This window comes from Psammomys obesus, unplaced genomic scaffold (genome assembly GCF_907164565.1).
Source record: "Psammomys obesus unplaced genomic scaffold, mPsaObe1.curated_primary_1811, whole genome shotgun sequence".
NCBI classification, from domain to species: Eukaryota; Metazoa; Chordata; class Mammalia; order Rodentia; family Muridae; genus Psammomys; species Psammomys obesus.
In genome coordinates, this window is record NW_026596051.1 from 21,476,313 (window position 1) to 21,498,148 (window position 21,836).

The window sequence follows — 21,836 nt, forward strand, 5'->3', positions numbered from 1 at the left end:
CTACTGGGAACACTGGACTGAGCAGCTTGGATTCTGCAGGAAGCCTCCCTGCTCAGCCTGTCCCCAGTGACAACAGCTAAGGGAAGGAACAGAGCAGATGAGATAATGGCAGACCGCATTTTCCACATTGACTTGTGATGGAGTAGCACATCTATGAAAAGCAAAGGGCTCTTGGCAGCCAGGCCACTCAGGAGGTACCAGAGATAGCTTCCTCCTTACCCTGGGTCACCATGGCCACCATGGGGTCACCTTGGATCTCCTCCATTCCTTTAGCATATTTCCTCCCAGGCTGCCATGGGCATGGAATCAGACTTGAGGGTGAACACAAGATATCTGTGCAATGCCCATCATCTTCCTATTGTCAATGAAGATAGGAGAAGGAAGGATGGCCTTTATGTGTGGAGGACCTTTGCTTTCCAGCAGGTGGGGAGAAACAAATGGACTCCTCCAACATGTGCCATCAGCACACTGCGTGCAATGACTCCCATACAATGCAATTTAAATGCAGCATGGAGCATACGTTCTTATGCCCATCAATGTGCCCATCATTTCCCATCTTTGTTACCCAGCTTTACAAATATGCCTCCACTGTGCTCACTGCATAGGCACATGTCACCCTGGGCAGTGTGGATGGAGAAGACAAAAGGCTCTGGCTCCAAGCTGAGGGCTCAGTGTGTTTTATTTCCTAAAACAGGCAAAGGAAATAGCCCAGAAGAGAACAAGACACACTGAACCCTGAAAATACTCCACCTGATGGGCAGAGGTCTGCTAGCCTGTTCAGGCCCGGTGAGGGCAGAGCCCTTGAGTGTATGCTTGTCCTCATATGTTTGTCTCCTGTTGTGGATCTCAGAAGGGAGAATGTCCTTGTCAGCTTTTCTGAGATCCACAGTAGAGCTCTGATGGCAGAGGGCCCATGAGAACGACAGGCACTACCAGGGTGAAGCAACAGGGACCCCTAAAGCATGAAGCAAGTCAGAGGGGACCTGCAGGGACAGTCAGCGAATGCTAGCTCAGCCCTCCTCTCCAAGGTGACTCCAATTCTCTCCCCCACCTTCTGAAGCTAGTGAATCCTATTCAGAGGACAGCACAGTCTTTGCGTCTCCCTTTGAAGGACAGGCAAGGCCAAGCCAGGCTTTTCAGCTTGAGGACTTGTGACCAGGAGACCATGCAAAGAGAGAAATCAGATGGTCTGTGAAAAGTCAGAGAGAGCAATCGCGGGTGAGTGCCGAGCGACACAGATGGGTTCCGCTCAGGCATCATGGAATACTCAGAATGTACATGGGCTCTGGTGATTTCATTCTGTGAATATTCTGAAAGCCACAGGATTTTTAGTAGAAACTGGCATGCAAATTATACTTCAGTTAGAAATTTTAAACCACGGTGGAAAACAATGGACTGAATCTGTCAGTTCTGCCTGTGCATTTTGCACGCACAGGTGCCACCCACTGTGGACTGAAACTGTTCAGGAAAAAAAAAAAAGTATCTGTGTTGAACACTCACAGGCAGACCTCTTTCTCTGTCATCATTCCCTAAGAAAGATGGTGTAACAAGTATTTACATATCATTTGCATGACATTAGGTATAATGAGTCTCAAGATGATGGGAGGAGATGCATGGGTTACATAAAAATATCACACAGAAGCATTGTGATGAGGAGCCGTAACAACCACCATACTTGAGAGAGGCTTTTCAGTCTGGCCCAGGCTCATCCAGTGAGTGGTAAAGAGCCCTGCCCCTGAGCAGGCAGCTCAGATCTTATACTACAGTCATTTATGGCCATGGACAAGTACCCTGAACTGTCCTGGAGGGAACCTCAAGACTCCCAGAGGCTCCTATCTCCTAAGTCACCTGGATTTGACCTTCTGGCTTTCTGGTGCAGGCCATCCACGGTGCTGCTTGGTATTATACCAACATGAGCCAAGAACCCAGCATCTCCCATTGCAGTGACATCCAATAGCTCCTTTCTCTATTGGGAAGCAAATGAAAGTGGGAGGGGCTTTCTCATACACACTGGCCAATTTTAGGGTCCTTTATGCTACTTCTAGAGGGTAGCCTCAATCTCAGGCTGTTTTTGGAAGTGTTTTCATTAACTCGTAATTCAAGGCAACTAACTGTATGAAGACAGATACTGCATTCTCCCTCATGTGGATCCTAGATTCTAGCTATGCGTCTAGGTCAGAGTAAATGCGGAAACTAGAAAGTGTCCTATGAAGAGGCTTTGAAGGAGAGCAGTGGTGAGGGATTCATATAACCATATGACAGGGAGAGGGAGTACAGTGGGCAGAGGGTATGGGAGCATCAGGGAGAGGAGGGACAGAAGTGTGGTGAGGAAAGTCAAACAAAACAAGATGTGAATGAAAATGCCATAAGGAAACCTGCTACTCTGTGAACTAATTCATAAGACAACTATGTGTTACTCACCTAGGCAGGAGCAAAAGGTGCCACAGGTATCCCCATTGGAGGAGTCTTTGCGGGGCCAGCCAGGGCCTGGGATAATGGGGAGAGACACAGGGCTCCAGCTCAGGATCTTTGGGTCATGGTCCTTACACCCATTGTTCTCAGGAGGAGAGATGTGTGTCACCTTGTCGACCAAAACAATGCTCAACCCCCCAATGGGGAAGATATGTGGGTCTTCTAATAACTGTGTCCTGCTCTTTCAACTGCAGGGCCTCTGCTTTAAAGACAGACTTTCTAGGCCCCACTTCCTCCCAAGCTATCAAAGACTTTGGTCCTTTCTATGATAACCCACTCCTGAACTACTATGAGATAGCAAACACGTTGAGTAGGCATCATGGGGCTTACAGAGTCAAGTTCTTATTGTGCAAACCAAGTGCCCAGGGATCCCAGAGAAGTGAAGCAGGAGCAGGCTACGCTGGCTACCGGCGGGAGCAGCTTAAGTGAAGCATGGAGAGGCTGCCCATCTCCCAGGTTCTTTAGGGATGTAACGGGATACCCTTCTTTATACTTCTTCATACTCACGGTCTGCATATGGGAGGCTGTCAGTGGGGTGAAAAACTGAATTACCTTGATTTTCCATGTTCTTCCGGGAGACTACATTTCCCAAGAGCCATCCCACCTAGTCTTGCATCTTGATGTATCTGCCAGCGCCTGAAGCATGGCAGTGTCGACCACACCCAGTGTGTGTTGGGTGAAGTGAGTGGTGACAGATCATTGATGCAGCTGCTGCAGATGAGACCCCTAAAACATCCTTGTTTGTTTTTAAATCTAAGCTTTCCCTACATGGCATCCTATTAAAGGGCTGACACTTGACAGTAATGTAAATAATATTTCCCTATGCAGCGTTGTTAGAGTTTCAGGTCTATTGGAGAGGAATCTGATCCCTGAAAGGTGAGGGAATACATGTGAGGTCCCTTGAGAAATCAGAGGGCTGGTTAGATGAGGAGTTAGCTCTTCTGACCCCTGCATAGGCTCTCCCCTTGTTGTCTTTCCTCAGTTCAAAGCAAAGCAGAGGGGGTATAGCTCTCCTGGGCCTGGCAGCTGCTAGCTATTGCCAACTAGGGGATTTGTGTGTCGGTTCTATTAGGGTAAATCTGTCCCCTGAGCAGAATTCATCAGCAACCACTCGGACTCAGCTCCAGCGTCTCACTCCAGCACTAGAGGGACTCCATCGAAGGAAGACACAGGTGCAATAGCAGCCATTCCGTGAGGCAGACACTGTGCAAAGCTGGGCCACCTCGAGAAGGTGGCTCTGCCACACATCTGAGTGATCTCAGCGTATGTAGGAGCTGGGCCTCAGAAGGCAATTTGCTCCATCAGCAACTGATGACACAACTCCTTGTGGCCTTGCCGATCCCACCTCCAGCCACTTCCCAAGGAAGGGCCCTGATAGCCACAACTTCCTAGTGCTAGACAGAGCATGGCCACCTGAGTGTGGTGTGGCGCTTTTTCCCCACCCCTAGATCTGTCTCCAAGGGTCTGTTCCAGCTTCTAAAACATCCCTTATGACTGTATGTTGTACATAGTTTTGATGTCCATCCATGGCCTGATTCTATTTCTACAATAAGAAGGCTCCTTATACAAGTTTATAATACTACCCCATTTTCCTCTGTCATAAATAATCACATGACAGTCCAAGGACATGACCGTCACTGTGTGGTAAGTCTTTGCCGGTACCACATGTGGGGACCCTGTACATACAGTGCTCATTCCCCTCCCTGTTCCTACCACCATTTCCTGCTTTCAAATGGGTTTGCCTGACTTCTGGCTTACTTGGCTCTCAAGGTAAGTCTCTATTATTCTGTTTGTATAGATAAGGAACCTTAGTCTGAGGGTGGGACGCTGGGAAGTGCTACAGCAAAAGTTATTTACAAACCAACTTTGTTCTGCTCCTATTTAAAAGAGAGTCAAAATTCCACACTGTTTTTAAAACTCACTGACCCAATGAATTGCACCCCTCTGCCAAGCTAGATTATTAGATGGGGCATTGTTGAGTTTGTACAGATTTTCTGAGTCTTTGGCACCTCTGCTGATGCTCCCGATTCTCAGCTGAAGAAACCAAGGTACCAAGAATTTTCTACCCCATCGACAATTACACTCCCTATATATAGCTGTGGTGGGGGGAGGGGGATCCAAACCTAGGCCGGTAGTCATCAACTCTGTGCCCTTAACCTCTGCTGTCTACAAGGTCAAACAGTCCACTGTGCAGCTGTACCTTGCTAAGGAACACCCAAATTCCTTGATGACATCCGTAGAATTCTCCTCTCTTCTTCTCCCTAAGGAGTTAGCTAGCTGCTGTTCTCAAAGCCACTCTCCTTGGAATTGAAACCCATGATTAATCCCTTCACCAGCCTCCTGTTTTCCAGCTGAATCACCCTGGCTTCTGAGTCTCATTGTTCCCTTTGTCTGCCATGTGCTTCTTCATCCCTCGCTGACCAGCAACCCCCAAACAGAACTCAAAGTGGGAAGGCTTGTACATGCAGAGGGATGCGTAGGGATGTGTACAGACATGCTATACGGACTGGGTGTCTCCTTAGTAACTCTGCCTCCAGGGATCCATAAAGTCTGAGGTTTGATTTCAGATGAGGCTGAACTCACTCACTGGTGCACCTATCACCTTGGGTGTCATCTGGGGATACTGGAGACCAAGGTCAGGGGAAGGACATCAGCTAAGAAATTAGACCCAAGTTCACGTTCTGATTCTTCTGCCCCTCGCTACGGGGCCTTGAACTTGCTCTTTGTTGGATCAGTTTACTCAGCTATAAACTAAGATGAGCCCACACTGCTTTCTCTACAGGTTATTATTGTAGGGGGCAGAATTCCCTAGCGTGGGCCTGATACAAGGCTGACAGCCAATACGTAAAGGCCACTTCTTCCTCACAGTTTGTTGGCATCCTCAACTAGCCTATATGATCCACACTAACTCAAGTGCTAGTTTAAGAGCACATTTGCTGCCCACCAAGCCCAGGGACTGTGGCATCTGAGTTAGGTATATGGAGCCCGGGTATGAGCCTAGGAGTTGGAGAACAGATGCACCCAACCCTAGGGGCCTTGCCCCTCCTCCTCAGTCCTCTCTCTCCTCACCCAGAGAGAGGTTTCTAGCCAGGGTTTATATCCACACACCTAGAGCCCTGACCTCTGAGTCCCTGGTTGCAGGGTGACACCCCAGCCTAAGAATCCTCAAAATTGGGGCTGGAAAGATGGCTCAATGGTTAAGAGCACTGTCTGCTCTTCTAAAGGACCAGGGTTCAACTCCCAGCTCCCACATGGAAGCCCACTTGAGCCTATAATTCAAATTACAGGAACTCCATCATTCCAGGCATGTACATGGTGTACATGTCCGTGCATGTAGGCAAAACACCCTCAACATCAAATGAAAAGAAACCTTTTTAAAGAAGAAGCCTGTTTGCTTGCTTTCTCCTTCGTGTGTTCCCACACTTCAGCCAGCCCTTGCTAACCTAACAATGAGGTTGAATGAGCACCTGCCTCAATTTCCCTGCTAAACTAGATGGTTTATCTGATACTATGATACTGTCACCTACCCATCTGCCATGTCTTTGACCCCTGCAAGCTTGTACCCTGCCCAACCAGCTCACCCTGGATATTTCCCCAAGGACAGAGACCTATCACCCAGGGCTGGTTACTCCCAGGATTCAGTGGGACTACTGGTGCTCTGCTTCATGTACTCTTAGCTTCTACCTCCCTCCATCATGCCCTTCTGCAGAACACATGTTACCCACCCCTCTCCCAGGGGCACTTCACATCCTTGATGCCTCAAATCACACTTTACCGTGAGGGCACTCTCTTCAGGGAAACAGTTGAAAAAACCTTTTCCCTCAACTCATTCACATCATCACTCCTTTAACCCACAGACATTCTCAGAAAGGAGCAGGCAGATCTGGGGCAGAGATGGGCCAGCAAGGCAGCAGTGGGGCATCCTGGCCCAGGCCTTATGCCTCTAGCATTTTTCATAGACTGTACTATCAGCTTTCTAGCTCTCCATATACTCTTGGTCCACAGATCCGCAACAAAAACATGCACATGTGCACACACACTAAATCAATGAATAAATAAGAGTCCTAGAAGCACAGGCTTGTGGTCTCTATCTTCTATGACCAACTTTCTGTGATGCTCTGAGAGTCTTTCTTATGGGCATTTGGCTCAGTATTGATGGTGCTCACCATCTGTGATTCTGACAAAAGAGGCAAAATGATTGTCCTGTTTTCCTAATGTACCAAGTCCATGGCCTCAGTAGGAAGTAGGGTCAAAGCCTGGAGAGAGACAATGCCCCACCTGGCTCTGAAGTGGCCTCTCACAGAGTCACTCTTCTATCTCAAAGTTCAGTCACATGCTGCTACTTGACAAGCTGGTGTGGCCATCAGCAGCCAGGAGAAAGAGACAATAGCTAGCCCACAGTACAAGCTGGCAGGAGAACACATGCACAGAGCTCAGCCTGGCATCCAGTCCTCAGGAGCATTCAACCAAAGGCTGCCATTGCTACCACTTTACATACCTTAGCAGCTCCTAGGGCAGACAGGACTCAAGCATGGCTCTCCCTTGAGAGACTTGCTCAAAGCCTCATCTGCTAGGGACACAGAGGTATCCTTGCTTCCACTGTAGTAAGCTACATAGCAGGACTTTGCCTGCACATTCCTGTTCTCTTGCCCAGCGCAGACTGTCCCCAAGGTTGCATTTATGGCCCCAGTCATTGAGGAAGTCACTGGTGCATGCTGGCTGGTGGGGAATAAAAACTTGGGCGGATACGGAGGGGCTTCCTTATGTCTCTTCGCCTCACCAGGGTACAGCAGCCACTTTGGCTAGGTCCGTGTCCACTCTATAGACTCAAACACTCCTGTATGGGCAGGCAGCGTGGGCTAGGTTGGCTTGGCTTGTTGCTCACACATGCTCTCCCACAAAGCCTGATCAGTAAAACAGGTAGTGTCTGGATCCTGCCTCAGTCTCTCAAAGGCTACCAAACTGGGCCACTGCTAGGCATTCGTAGCCTCTGAAGCACTGACTGTCTAGAAATACAGATTCAAGGGGCCTGAGGTGCAGCTTGGATCAGGATGCTGTGAGAGTACCACAAGGCACTGTGATATGTGGGGCACGTAGGCTGAGCGACCGGTGAAAACAGGTAGAGGGCTAGAGTGACGTCAGAGACATGTCCAAATCCCAAAAATCTTACCCTGAGACGGGTAGGAGTACGGCTGCCCCTTTACTGCTTCACTGCCTGCATGCCCTAGGGCACGCAGACTGGCGACCCCTAACCCCACAATTCTCAAGGTCGTTACAGGTAGTCATGTAGTCTGGTACCTGGATGCAAAGAGAGCATCATTGGAACCCCAGCTACAACCCTAAAATACTCTTCCCACTTGCCCAAGGTTTGTATAGCCCTTGTCTGCCACGAATAAATGGGCATAAGCTATTTCAGCAAAGAGCATCTGAGAATGGCTGTTTCACTGAGCTGTAGCACTTGAGGATGTGCTTCCTCTGTGTGGACATTCACTGCTGGATCCTTGGACCCTTAAATGTCTGGTCCAGCACCAGAGCCCAAGCTTCTGCCACCAGCCCAGCACTGGCATCCAAACAATATGGGGTTGTGGGAGAGCGGGGCCAGTCTAGGAAAGAAGAGGAAGTTGCATGGTGCTAGGGATGAGAACAGATCAAAAGGGATTTTGGATGCCCAAATCAGGGACTTCTGAATGCAGTCTGGAATGTGGCTTTCATTTAATGGACACAACAGTCTGTTTGGCTGGACTCTTCATATACAGCATCTCATTTAATGGTTACATTGGCTCCACGGAGTGTAGGTTATTCTCATTTTACAGGCACAGATTCTGAGCCTCAGAGAGCTGAAGTCACTTGTCCAGGTCACACAGCTGGAGAGCAGCAGAGGCCAGACTCTATCCCACAACTTCTTAACATCCAAGTCAGGTTACTTCCCAGAGTGCTTTTGCCCATGGGAGCAGCTGGCCTGCCCATCTCATATCTTGGTACTGTGTCCTAGGCACGGTTACTGAAACATTCTTCGTTTTCAAATGAATTAGACTCTCCATTTCTTTGGTTTTGCCCTGGCTGTTTCCTCTGCGTGGAACTGTGTTTCCTTCCCCTTCCACTCGAGTGACTGTCCCTCATACCGTAAGGTAGATGACGCCCTCTTTAGAAAGATTCCTGTTGTATTTCTTCTCCATGGCTTTCCCACCCTGAGTTCCCTTATACTCCTCTGTGTTCCTTCTGACACTTGCAAACACTGAGATGTCCTGCCTGCAGAAGCTTTCCTTGGCTCCCGACTGTGGGGTCCAGCATTTTTAGAAGCCCAGAACAATGAGAAGAATCATATGAGGCATGCGTTATAGACACCAGAAATCTACCATGGTCCCAAGGCCCATTCCAGTGGTAATGTGAGCTCCATGAAGCAGAAATCTCAGGCGTCCTGGTTCAGATGAGAAACGGCAGAACTTGGGAGACAGTTCGCAAGAGAAAGAAGTGTAACGGGAGTGGTTGCCAAGGAGTGAAGGCCCAGGTCCTCAGGGGTGTGACTCACCTCCCTTCCGACTCCCACTGCAAGCCATATCCTCAAAGGGCAACTTTACTAATCATTTCCCCTGTGGCCCTGCAGAGATAGGATAGCTGGGTTCAGAAAGCTTCAAAGGCTTTCTATACAATTCCATTTGACATGACTTCAAGAACTGTTAAATTTATCTTTGCTTCCTTTGCTCTCTTGCTCTCAGATAGAGCTGGCATGGCCGAGCTGCCTCTGGAAGTAAGGTGCCCCCAGTGGAGGCATGAGTCACCAAATCAGAATGTCAAGGAGCCAGGAGCCTTAGAGCTAAATCAACACTGAGACTGTCTTTGATGTGCAGAGAACTGGAAGTCAAGAGAGGCCGTTTACCCTAGACAGACACCCATGAGCACTTAGTGACCAGTAAAAGTCTTGGCTACTCACCTCCTAGCCCAAAAACATGGAGTGGGTGTCTAGGTTTCAACATGACCAAGGCAGCTTATAAAAGAAAGCATTTACAGAAGCAGAAAGACACACATGGTATATACTTACTTATAAGTGGATATTAGACATATAATATAGGATAAGCATAATAAAAATATGTACACCTAAAGAAACTAAGCAAGAAGGAGGACCCTGGGTAAGATTCTCAATCCTCATTCAGAAAGGCAAACACAATAAACATTGGAAGAGGGCAAAAACAAGGAACAGGACAGGAGCCGTCCACAGAGGGCCTCTGAAAGACTCTACCCAACAGGGTATTAAAGCAGATGCTGAGACTCATAGCCAAACTTTGGGCAGAGTTCAGGGAATCTTATGAAGGAATGAGGAGATAGAAAGACCTGGAAGGCACTGGAGCTCTACAAGGAGACCAACAGAACCAAAAAAATCTGAGCCCAGGGGTCTTTTGTGAGACTAATACTCCAAACAAGGACCATTCATGGAGATAACCTAGAACCCCTGCACATATGTAGCCCATGGCAGCTCAGTCTCCAAATGTGTTTTTTTAGTAAAGGGGACAGGAGCTGTCTCTGACATGAACTCAGCGGCTGGCTCTTTGATCACCTCCCCTTGGTGGGAGGGGAGCCTTATCAGACCACAGAGGAAGACAATACAGACAGTCCTGATGAGACCTGATAGGCTAGGGTCAGATGGAAGGGGAGGAGGACCTCCCCTAATCTGTGGACTAGAGAAGGGGTATGGGAGGAGAAGAGGGAAGGAGGGTGGAATTTAGAGGGGACGAGGGAGGGGGCTACAGCTAGGATAAAAAGTGAATAAATTGTAATAAAATTTTAAAATAAATTTTATTAAAAATAAAAAAAGAAAGCATTGAATTGGGGATTTGCTTGCCATTTCAGAGGGAAGTCCATGACCATCATGGTGGGGAACATGGCAGGAGAAGGCAGGCATGGCACTGCAGCAGTAGCTGAGGGACTGCATGTCTAGATAACAACTGTGAAGCAGAGAAAGAGCTGCCTGGGGATGTCATGGGTTTTTGAAGCCTCCAAGCCCACCCCCAGTGATGTACCGCCTCCAGCAAAGGCACACCTCCTAATCTTTCCCAAAGAGTTCTACCAACTGGACACCAAGCATTCAAATATATGAGTCTATGGAGACCATTCTCATTCAAACCACTACTGTGGGGTCCTGTTGGCTTCTTGGATGCACGAGAAAATTCAAGGTCAAAAAGGTCCTGCCCTCCTCCTGAAGGGGACAGATTGCGCATTTGGATCTATGAGTAGACAGAGAAGACATTGGACCATGCGTTTTGGGAAGTAACAACAGGTGAATGACCGCTTAACTGGGATGTGGAATAAAGAGAGTCGGAAGAAAGAGTCTTTTGTGCGAAAAACTAATTCTAGTGCCTGGCAGGAGAGAAGACACCTCTACAAGGGCCCTGCCCTCGGGACCTTGAAAGCTGACACAATCAGAGGAATTGGGGAAGGGAGTTGAAGGGCGAGCGTGAAGGGGCTCAGGGATGACCCAGGAATGAGAGCTTAGGGTGTTTCAAATCTGTCCTCTGGCTTATCTGTTCTGAGGGAAGAAGGGCGTCTGAGATGAAGAGGGCAGATGGGAGATGAGAGATGGGTCACCAGGCCTGGCTTGTCATCTTCCTGGGAAATGCAAATCTTGTCATAAAGAAACCACACAGTCACCATTCTGTTTGAAAGCCCATACATCTAAAAGAGGAGATCTGAGGACTGAGTGTCACTTAATAATGGCATTTACCCTCTGAGGTAACATTAGGAATACAAGAGCAGGCTGGGGGGATGCTTGCCTTACAAGTGTGATCCCCGAGGCACGGTGCACTGTGGTGGAGATAAGTGGGTTATTGGGGCTTTCCAGCCTATTATCCTGGCCTGCCTGGTGAATCCCAGACCATTTCCAGACACAGTCTGAAAAGAAAAAGATGGGCATTGCCTACAGAATGACAACTAAATTGTTCTCTGTCCTCCACACGTGTACCAACTCACACACAGATGAGTACACATATGTGCAAACGCATACAGAGACAGTCAAAGCAGTTGGGTAGGCAGATAGATATAGAGAATGAGAATACAAAGGTGTTCATCTTGTGGATATTCCCAACCAACCTGGTATTTTCTTGGGCTATAGAACTTCCTACAGGTAAGAGGTTGCCCACACGAGAATCTTCCCTTCAATGAAGAGAGGTGTGACTTTCAAGTCAGGGTGACTAAGGGCTCTTCTATCAGGTGCAGATGCTTGAAATAAATTTCCCCGGATGAATATATTCTTGACAAAAAACAAAAACCTCTGTCCTTCCTGGATTTCACTGAAGTCTGCTGGGTCCTAAATTATAATGTTCACTGAAAACAAGAGTTTTCACACCCTAAGGGTGGGGGGTGCCCTTGAGATAAATGGAGACCGAAAGGGGCTGACCCCACCCAGGGCTCTGTGCTCTAGGATGCTTCTCTTGATCTCTGCACAGGGTAACCAGAGGTGCTGCTGCAGAGATGTGAGCTGGAAGCCAGGAAGCTCAGGCCACTGCCTCAGTGCTGTAGGCACTGGAGTCAAACCTCTCCAAGACTGGAGCTTAACTGGAGAGAAATTAAAGCTACTTGTTTGCAGTGCTGAGCATGAGCTCAGTGATGACCAATACCAGCTTCACAGCAGGTTCAGGTTTTCTTCAAGAGCTCACTGTGTATTTCAAGAGACGTGGAACATCCATGGAAGAGACACCCCTACTAACCCCACCGTCTAGATACAGAGACATGCTCAGAGATGTTCAGCCACTTATTCAAATCCCCTCAGCCGGAGAGTGACAGATGGGATGCATCCTGGGGCTGTCTGGCAGAAGATGCTCTAGCTGTCATGTGGTGACTGCCTGGCACCCTTCCCTGTAAGGTCACTCTTCTGTGACACTGTCGCATCTTATCTCTGCTTTCTAATATCATGGGTAATTCTTCCAATTTAAAGCCTTTTGTTATTTTACAATAATTCTTTTTCTGGAACAATCACTTTCCAAGTTGGGTCTACATGTATTGCACTGAGAAGAAGCTATACTTCATAGGCAAACAAACATGAAGCATTTGCAAAGGCTGATCACAAAAGAAGAGCAGAGTCAATCTTCATGGTTCTCCAAGGGAGGTACTCATGAATTACTTCTTACAAACAAAACAAAACATGGTGAATGGCAATAAAAATAAATCAGGGCTACATGGGATTGAAGACATTGCTGTGAGCAGTTTGACTTAATTGCAATCAAAATGACAAATTATTTAGAAAACAGGCTCTTGAGAGCATGGCAAACTAAAAGTTCTAGAATACTATCAAATCCATCACCCAAAATGTCACAGAAGGAAAACAGTGAAATGTAAGCACTAATAGATTTTTCTTTCAAGAAGCCAAATTAGAGGCTGCAATTTGGGAGAAAAAAAATAGATAATTATTGGGGCAGGAGATTGGCTTAGTGATTTAAGCATTTACTGGGTCTTACAGAGGACCTGAGTTTGGTTCCCAGAACCCATACAGTGATTCACAACCATTAGTTCTAAGAGATCTGATGCCCTCTTCTGGCCTCTGCAGGTACTGCACCCAATGGTGCACATACATAGATGCAAGCCCTTATTCACTCACAGAAAATAAAAAGAAACTTTTAAATATATATGTGGAGAAACATGATAATTGTTTCCAATAGAACTTCCTACAGATTCTCACTGTGTCAAGTAGCAGTGGCAACATCTTGAGATCACAACAGTCATGGCTGTCACCATTAGGAAATAAGAAGCTGACTGCTAGTGAGGAGGAGAAGAGCACTGCTCTGAGGATGCTATCAACAGCCATCATTTTGAACTGTCTAGCTAAGCAAATGACAGACGCCGTGAGGAAGTGAAAAAAGAGTCCCACATCAGCATAACCTACCTGTCAATCACCAGTTTGAAAACATAATGCAGAAAAGAAATCCCCTCAGAACTGAAACAGAATAGCTTAGGAATCTATACACAATTATACTGTGTGTTTTCTTAGTAAAGAACACAGCAGCAGGGCTGGGGATCAGAGAGTGGCAGGTTGGCTTGTGCAAGGCCCCAAACTTTCTTCCAAGAACTGCAACTATAGAACAATTAGAAGAGGAAAAAAAAAGAAAGAAAGAAAAGAAATACAGCCCACCAGTCACTACAACTGAATGATATAAAGGAGACCTTAAATGAGGAGGGAAACACTCTTCTTAGCAGAAAAACAGGAACCAACCTCAACCTTTCCAAACCAATGTATCAGTTCAGTGTAATTTGGATCAAACACTCAACGGCAGTTTTGTTTGAGGTGAGAAGGGTCCTGAAGGTACCAGTGGACAGTGAGCAAAGGAAAGATTCCAGCTCTGACAGTATGGAGGCAGTCACACAATGTTTAAACCTTGCAGAGTGGGCTGGATAAGGAGGAGCCCACAGGGATACACCGGGCAGTCCAGAAGCAGGAACTCATGTGGGCAGGCTAACTTGGCATGTGTTTAAGAGTACTTCAAGCTGGGTGGTGGCACATGCCTTTCATCCCAGCAGTCGGGAGGCAGAGGCAAGAGGATCTCTGAGTTTAAAGTCAGCCTGGTCTACAAAGTGAGTTCCAGGATGCCAGGGCTACACAGAGAAACTCTGTCTCGGAATAAAGAACTTTAAAGAATCCCTCAAACACGGATGGGGGGGGGGTTTGTTTAACTTTAGGTGGAGCTTGGGGAAAGTGGAAGAAAGGTGAGAGGGAAAAAATGCGAATGTTTTTCATACCATATTTTAAGTAGCTCAGATGATCTTAAGAGTCAAATACAAAACCAGACACAGCTAGGAAGATGGCGGGTAGATAAAAAGCTTGCTGTGCAAGCATGAGGAGCAGAGTTCCATGCTAGAACAATGCAGATGGGAGCTGTGGTTGACATCCATGCTCGTGGAAACAGTGGCCAACTTGCCTGGCCTGATGCCCTAGCCACATCACCTGTTTGGGTGTCCTCACACTCTCCTCCTGTATTCCTGCTCGCAATCTTCTTCCAGCTTCTTTTCTTTTTATCTTTGCTGGAGAAATACTTTACTAATATGCCTTTCAGCATGTCCCTTGGAAGCATAAAATGTCACAGAAATGTCCTACCTCCACTGATTTTTTTTTTTTTTACAAGTCTGATGAAATTCACATTGTCAGTTTAATTGATCCTGTGCTAGGATTGCTGTCTTTCTTCTGCCATCCTTGGTCCAAAAGCAACTCTCACCACTTCCTCCCTCCTTTGCTTTTCAAAGAAAGCACCTGAGTGGAAGCATCTCTCTTCATTCTTTACATTTTTAAAAGCTTAGATGTCGCCGTCTTTGAAGGTAAATGAGAAACAGGATTAAAATAAAGAAATAAAATCCTTAAACTTGGTGAAATGCCTGTGGCTCCCGCTCAGCTGGAACCTCACATAACCAGGGAGGAGATGAAGGAAAAGCTTTCATCTGATGTCCTTTCCCTCCTCAGAAGCTCAGTCTCCACAGACAGGAAAAATACAACAAACAAATCCAACACCATGGTGTTTACTGGGCTACACACTCATTCTCCTAGCCGGAGTCAATTCAGCCTAGAAAACCCAACTGGTGGGTGGGGAGTATTAGGGCTTGGAGATTAGGTATTCCTCCGAGAGAAACATGTGTTGAAGGCTTGGCCCCCATTATAATGTTCCCAGGGGAGGCTTTGGTAAAGTGACTTCAGCATGAGGGCTCTAACCTTATCATTTGATTAACATGGGGTTGGATTCACTGGGACAATGCCTTTGAAGAATGTGGTTTTGTTTCCCTCTGTCTCTCTGTCTCCTTGTGTCTGTCTCTCACTCCCTCCTTCCCCCCTTCCATTCCTGCTGTGAAGTATCTTCCTCTGCCCTGCCCACCTTACACAAGTCCTCAACAGTGCAGCTAGCTGACCATAGACTAAATTTTGAAACCATGAACCAAAATAAATATTTGCTCCTTTAAAAACATTTAATAATATTTTTTTAGTTCTTTTATCATAGAAAAAAAAAACTAGCACAGGAAATGACAGCTTGTAGGGACTGTCTTCTCAGCTGGCTCAGGTGAGGTAGTAGGCACAGTTAGTCAACTCTGCCTCCCAGTTGCTCTCTAACCTGGGCCCTTCATTGTCACTTTGGATCTTGAAAAGCTGCTGCTGCTCCTCTATGCCTTCTTGTACTACTCGTTACTCTACCTGGCCAACAAGTCAGACACCCAGAGCTATCCCTCACTCCTCTCCCTGCGACAGACCATCACCCACTGATGTCCTCACTCCTGTCTTCCCCATGCACTCTTGTTGCTGCCATGCTAAGTCAAGCTCCTAGAAGCTCTCTGCCGACCAGGGCAATCCCTCTGGTCTTGGCTGAGATGCTGAGAAAACTGGACATCCACATGAAATGGAGTTCTAGGTGATCTAATGCCCTCTTCTGACCTCCAAGGGCAGCTGCATGCCCCTGGTACACAAACATAAACTTGGAACCACACAAGTATACAAAAATCAACAAATAGTGTAAACCTTTAAAAAGGGCCAATAGAAGAGGCATTTAACACCGGTCATCATCAGAAAAATGCATATCAAAGGCACAATAAAGTATTACCCCCCACCCTTACAATGGCCATTATCAAAATGACAAGATACAGAAACTGGCAAAGGCCTGAGTGTTGGAAGTTGGTCTGATGCATGTTGCAAGCCCTCAGGATCTGGTACACCTATCCATGTTGTATAAATCTACCTGATTGTCTAATTAAATGGCCTGTACCTGAGCAGGGCAGAATGGGGTATGAGTGGCTAAGGCTCCTGGGCTTGGAGAGGACAGAGAGAATCACGAGGAATGGATAGGAAGAGAGGAGGAAGAAGGACACCACATGGGTTAGCATGGAGAAGAAACCACGTGGGCCATAAGAAAGGACTCCAATAATAGCAAAAGGCCCAGATGAAGAATACAAGCAAGTACCATGGATTATGCATGAAAGGTAGACCAGATGAGGAGGATTAAGATGGATGGCATTGGATGGGGACTGGGAGATGGATGATAAGGTGATTCAGACATCATAGGTAAAGTATCTGCCTGGCCCAAGGTAAATACTGCAATTATAAATCTAACAGGTGTCTGTGTCTTATTATTTGTGATAGCAGGTTAAATAATACCACTGTGATAATCATAGGGCTAATAATAATCATTATATAGCCCAACCCTCATTTATTTTTTTAATTTACTCCAACACCTGAGCAAAGGACCCTCCCTAGTGGAGGCTGGAATATCATCCCTGGTTTTTCTGCCTCTAAATAAATGCTAGGGTCTCACCTAAACTGTTCTCCCTTCACTCAGTCCCTTCCCTCTCCACCAGTCCCGGCCTGGACAAATCCTAATTATCCTTAAGGCTCTTAGTTCACATCACTTGTGCAGAAAACAATCCTTCCCCCAGCAAGGTCAGTGTCCTCCTTCCATCCTCTATCTGCCGCTGGCTAATCGCCTCCCTGTGGTTTCCACGATGTGAAGCCTGGTCTGACCACTCCATAGTTGCAGCAGGAGCAGCCAGCCCAACACCTGGCACACGGCAGACAGGGCCCTCTACAGACCTACAGACACGTCTGGACTGCAGTACGTGACCATCAGCAAGATGCACTCCCCAGCAGGGAGGAGACACACAAGCACACGGAAACGGCAGAACAGCAGAGACCAGTGCACAAGGTGCTCCGAGGACACACTTGTCAGTGATGTGTTCCCAGAAGTGGTGTTTAAGCGGGACATGGGGATTTGGGACTCTGGGATATATCTGATTCCAAGAAGGATGCTGGGGAAGGAGTGGCTAGCCAAAGTCCACACAGCCCTGCAGTGTGTAAGTCTCAGGAAGATGTGGCTATATCTGACACGCTCATTGCTGGACTCCAGCATCCAATTCAGCGTTTTAACTGAGCTGACTGAAGACTGAGTGAATGAATGAAAGAGGACCTGGGATAACAGAAAGTCTCTGATATTGGCATCCAAAAGGTTTGATGGGCAACAAGGAATTTGGAGTCCTGTAAGGCAGGAACTTTTTTAATCCCCAGAGAACAAGTATCCTGCTTGTCAGCTTTAATATACAAATAGCAGTGTGCAGGCTGACTATGTGCAGCTCCTCTTCATCATGACCTCGTCTGTCCCTCCCGTCTGCTCTTACCTCCTCATGCTTGCATGGCAAGCTTTTTATCTACCCAGCCATCTCCCTAGCTGTGTCTAGCATTTTGTATTTGACTCTTAAGATCATTTGAGCTACTTCAGAATATCACATGAAAACCACTTGCATTTGTTTTTATTGTCACTGACAAATGTTCACTCTGAGAACTTAAAACATCTTTAAACAGAAAGCAAGTGAATTCTTTCATGTGAGACCTCACCCTGGCAGACAGACTGTTCCCGACACACTCACGCTAATTAGTGAAATTGTCAGGCACAAGACAACTGGAAGTACAGAGCAGGCATTGTTTGTTTTTGTGAAAAGAGGAAAACGGGACTGTGCCTGCCTGTAGTCAGTCCAGACAGTCAGCACAGGGAGGTGAGAGGCAGGTGGCTCTGAGGCGAGCTGGGCCAGCTGAGATGTAACAAGTCATGCATAATGACACAAAGATCCATTTAAAGGCAGGTAGGATGGCTCCTCTGGCCAACCCAAGAGCCTGGTCCAACTCCATGGTGGAGTATCATCCTTTGACCTCCACATGTGTGCCTGGCACACACACACACAGACAGAGAGAGAGAGAGAGAGAGAGAGAGAGAGAGAGAGAGAGGACACAATTAAAATTTTAAAAGGAAATGCATGTTTTAAGTGGCTAGAATGCTAAATTCTGTTATAAATGTTTTAACACATGAAATGATCAAAATATTTTAAAACTTTTAAAATGTGGTGCACACTGGTCATTTGGCATCATCTCTTCATAGTGGACAACATGCCCAGTTATTGGGCCCATGAAACTTCTACTGAATAAGATAGGAGCTGTATCCAGAGTTAATGGAGTTATGCAGAGCACAGAAGCCCACAACAATCAGCCCATTTTTTCCCCTAAGCTCAAGCATCCCCAGAGAAGCCTGTGCTGGGTTTGTGGCTCGGAGAGACATGTCCCCTTTGCCCATGAGTCCTGCACGGTCTAGCTCTAGCTCTCAGCTCCAGCTTCTACATTGTAAGCAGGATCTAGGCAGAAGGCAACGGCAGACTGTGGGTGGCTCACTAGAGCAGCATTACCCGGGAGTTAAGAGCTGTTGGCATCAGGCACTGCCTAAGTACTCAGAGCCGTCCTTGGCTAACAAGTTCTGAGCAGAGGCATCCTGTCTTCCTCCTTCCTGCACTCATCCCTTAGGAGGCCAGGAGAGGCCTCTGTATCCCCAGGAAGCACTGGACCACTCTCCTACCATCACCCTCACCCATCACAGGCAGTAGGTACTTTGGACTCAGTTTCCTTCCAGGTCTTGATCAATGCACTGTTCCCTAACCACAGTCACTGCTGGCTCTGGCCATATGTGCCAGTAACTACAGCCTCCTACCGGGCCTCTGAGCCTCCTCACCCTTCCCATTCCAGTTTGTTCCCTTTCCATTACCTACTCATAACCCCTCTGACTATGGATTTGGCCCCACCATTCCCTGCTGCTGTGCTCCTGTTCTTTTAAGTTTGAAGTGAGCAGCTCCTTGCCTTCTTCCTCATGAGCCTCCTTACCCACCTTCCTCACCCATGTGGCTCATTCCTGCTCCCTCGTGGTGCCAAAGCCTCCCAGTTACTTCAGAGACACTGCTCCACCTGGAGGCCTCTTATGTTTTCTCATCCTCTCTCTAGGACATCTTCTCTCCCAGCCTTCATCACCACTACCTAAACCTCACTCACCCTTGGGAGTCTCAGGTAAGAGGCCCCACCTTCTGGGAAACCTTTGAGCTCACCCTACCCTGCACTAACCTGAACGAACACGCTTCTTTGCCAAGCCCACCTAGCAAGTATGTTGTTGTGCTGGGATTATAAGCCATTCTTTCTTGTTTCTCACACAGCAAAGCAAACTGGAAGACTGAATGAATATTTAGAAAAAAAAAAAAAAAAAAAAAGGAAAAACTCAAGAGTGAGGTAGAGTTTGTGAATATCTTGGAAAGATACCAAAATGTGTAAAATGAAAGCAGCAAGCTACAGGACCATACATATAGTGTGACCCCATGAAAACCACCGGCAAGCACAGCTAGTAAGATGCATGTATGGTTTTTGGAGCAGAGAACAAAGCCTATACAAGTGCAAACTGAGCTGTCAACACTGGGTAGTGGGAAGTTTGCGTTTGTTATGTAGTACTTATGTTCTAAGAAAGTGAAAGGTGCCCACAACCTTTCCCCATGAATATGTAAAGCCCTTGAGCCCTCAGGAACCACCATGTCAGAGATGGGATTTCTAAAAGGAAGATTTCTGAGAGCAGCTGCAGCAGTCACCTTACCTTTCCCAGCAGCTCAGGCAGGCCCAGCAGCTGTCCAGAAAACACGCCAATGCAGATGAAGATGGCAGTCACCTGGCCCAGAGAGCCCCGGATCTCCTTGGGCGAGATCTCATTGAGGTACATGGGGAGCGCACTGAGGGCGATGCCTGAGGACAAGACACAGATGTGAGAGAAGACCCCTGGTTCACACGCAGTCACCTGATGGGCACTTACAGACGCTGCTGTGCCTTCTGTCCTTTACACCAAGGCCGTGGGAGAGCACTCCTTAGCTCACAGCTACGATAACTGCCATGGGGAAGAAGCAGCATGGGTCATCGCCATGAGTGGTGATGGCACTTTAAATGAGAAATGTCCATTTTAGGCTTGGGTAGTTGAGCATTTATCCACCAGTTGGTGGTGCTGTTTGGGAAGGTTTAGGATGGTGTAGCCTTGCTGGAGGAAGTACATCACTGGGGCCAGGCTCTGAGATGTCACAGCCTTGTCCTACTTCCAGCTTGTTTTCTATGTTTTGTGCTCCTGATGTGAGCTCTCAGCTTCCTGTGTCTGCTGCCATGCTTGCTGCTTGCTACCATGTCTCTCCACCATCACAGACTCTTCCCCCACTGGAACCGGAAGTTTATTATATGATACACTCCTTTCCTAATACTTTTGGTCGTTGTTTTTTTTTTGTTGTTGTTGTTGTTGTTGTTTTTGTGTTTTTTTTTTTTTGTGTGTGTGTGTGTTTTACCACAGCAGTAGAAAGTACCTAATGCAGTGTGGTGTTAACTTCCCTAGCTCACCAGTAAGTATAGTGGAGGTAAGAGCAGACAGGAGGGACAGATGAGGTCATGGCCACCCTGTATTAAAAGCACATTTGTGCTTCGTATTATGAAAAGAAACTGCACATTCTCAGCGTGCACACACTGTTATTTTTTCTTAGTTGGCCTTTGACTTAGAAGGTGTCTTTAAAGGAACGGGAGATGCAGTGGCTTTGTGAATATGTGACCCTCCACTAAGTAGAAGACGATAATGAGAAGAAAGTGCAAGAGGCCATAGGAGAGAAACACCATGAATCTCAGAGACAAGGCTGAGCCCTACCCAGCGGGTCAAGGCTGAACTGCGGATGACTAGCTGCCTTTATTCAAATTCCCTATAAAATATGCTAGATGCAGACAGCCCAGAGAAGGTAGATTATTTGGGGGTGACAATCTATTATTAGATTGTCATCTCTCTGAAAAAGTATAGTTTGAAGATTTAATTTCTTCATCTGCCCACTGGTGTTTCTAGTTGTGGGCAGCACAAGCCACTGTAGCCTGGATATACAGACAGGGGAGCTATCAGCATTATGGAAGTGGGAACACAAATTTAATGTGAATACATATATATGGATTGGCAGAGTTACTGGCGCATATTCAGCTGTTAGTTTATGGTGACTGTGGCAAAACCGGTGGTAAAGGAGGAGGTAAGTTATATCGTAAGCCTACGATCAGGCCCCTGGTGCATCCTGGCTTGCCTGGTACCATCTGTCCAGGCTGGTTTGTCACTCACTAAGCATCCCCACTCCTAAGGAGCCTTGTTCAACTTCCGACCCTATTCCCTGGCATCAATCCTTCCTAGACATGTGAACCTCGGGGCTCAGTGAGCGCTCTAGCCCACTGTGCTCTAGGGGACTGATCTTTGTTCTGTTTGTTTCAAACCCTTTATCCTCAGAGATCCCAGGCTGATGTCCACCTATCCCTCATGTTTCAGTTCAACATTACCTTCTACAGTAGGAGGTGGAGTTGTGTCTTCCAAAACATGTTCAGTCTATCCTCACTTACCCATGGGTCTGACATTATTTGGCCACCTTTACCAGGGTCTTTACCAGTATTATGGTGTCTGGATGAGGTGATAAGGGATTTTAGATGGGCCCAAGCCCAGTGCTGAGATTTTATAGGAAGGCCACTTGAGGGTACACAGACCCAGAAGAAAGAAGATCATGTGCAG

General features: G+C 47.1%; 1 protein-coding gene across 2 annotated transcripts in view; it reads right to left on the reverse strand.

The window, feature by feature from the left end:
• Slc2a9 (solute carrier family 2 member 9) overlaps positions 1-21,836 on the reverse strand; it is a 140,947-nt gene that overhangs the window by 76,835 nt on the left and 42,276 nt on the right. For both annotated transcript variants that reach the window (XM_055624176.1, XM_055624175.1), the window contains one exon: positions 19,872-20,017. In XM_055624176.1, the coding sequence (XP_055480151.1) occupies positions 19,872-20,017 (146 nt within the window). The remainder of the gene's footprint in view (positions 1-19,871; positions 20,018-21,836) is intronic.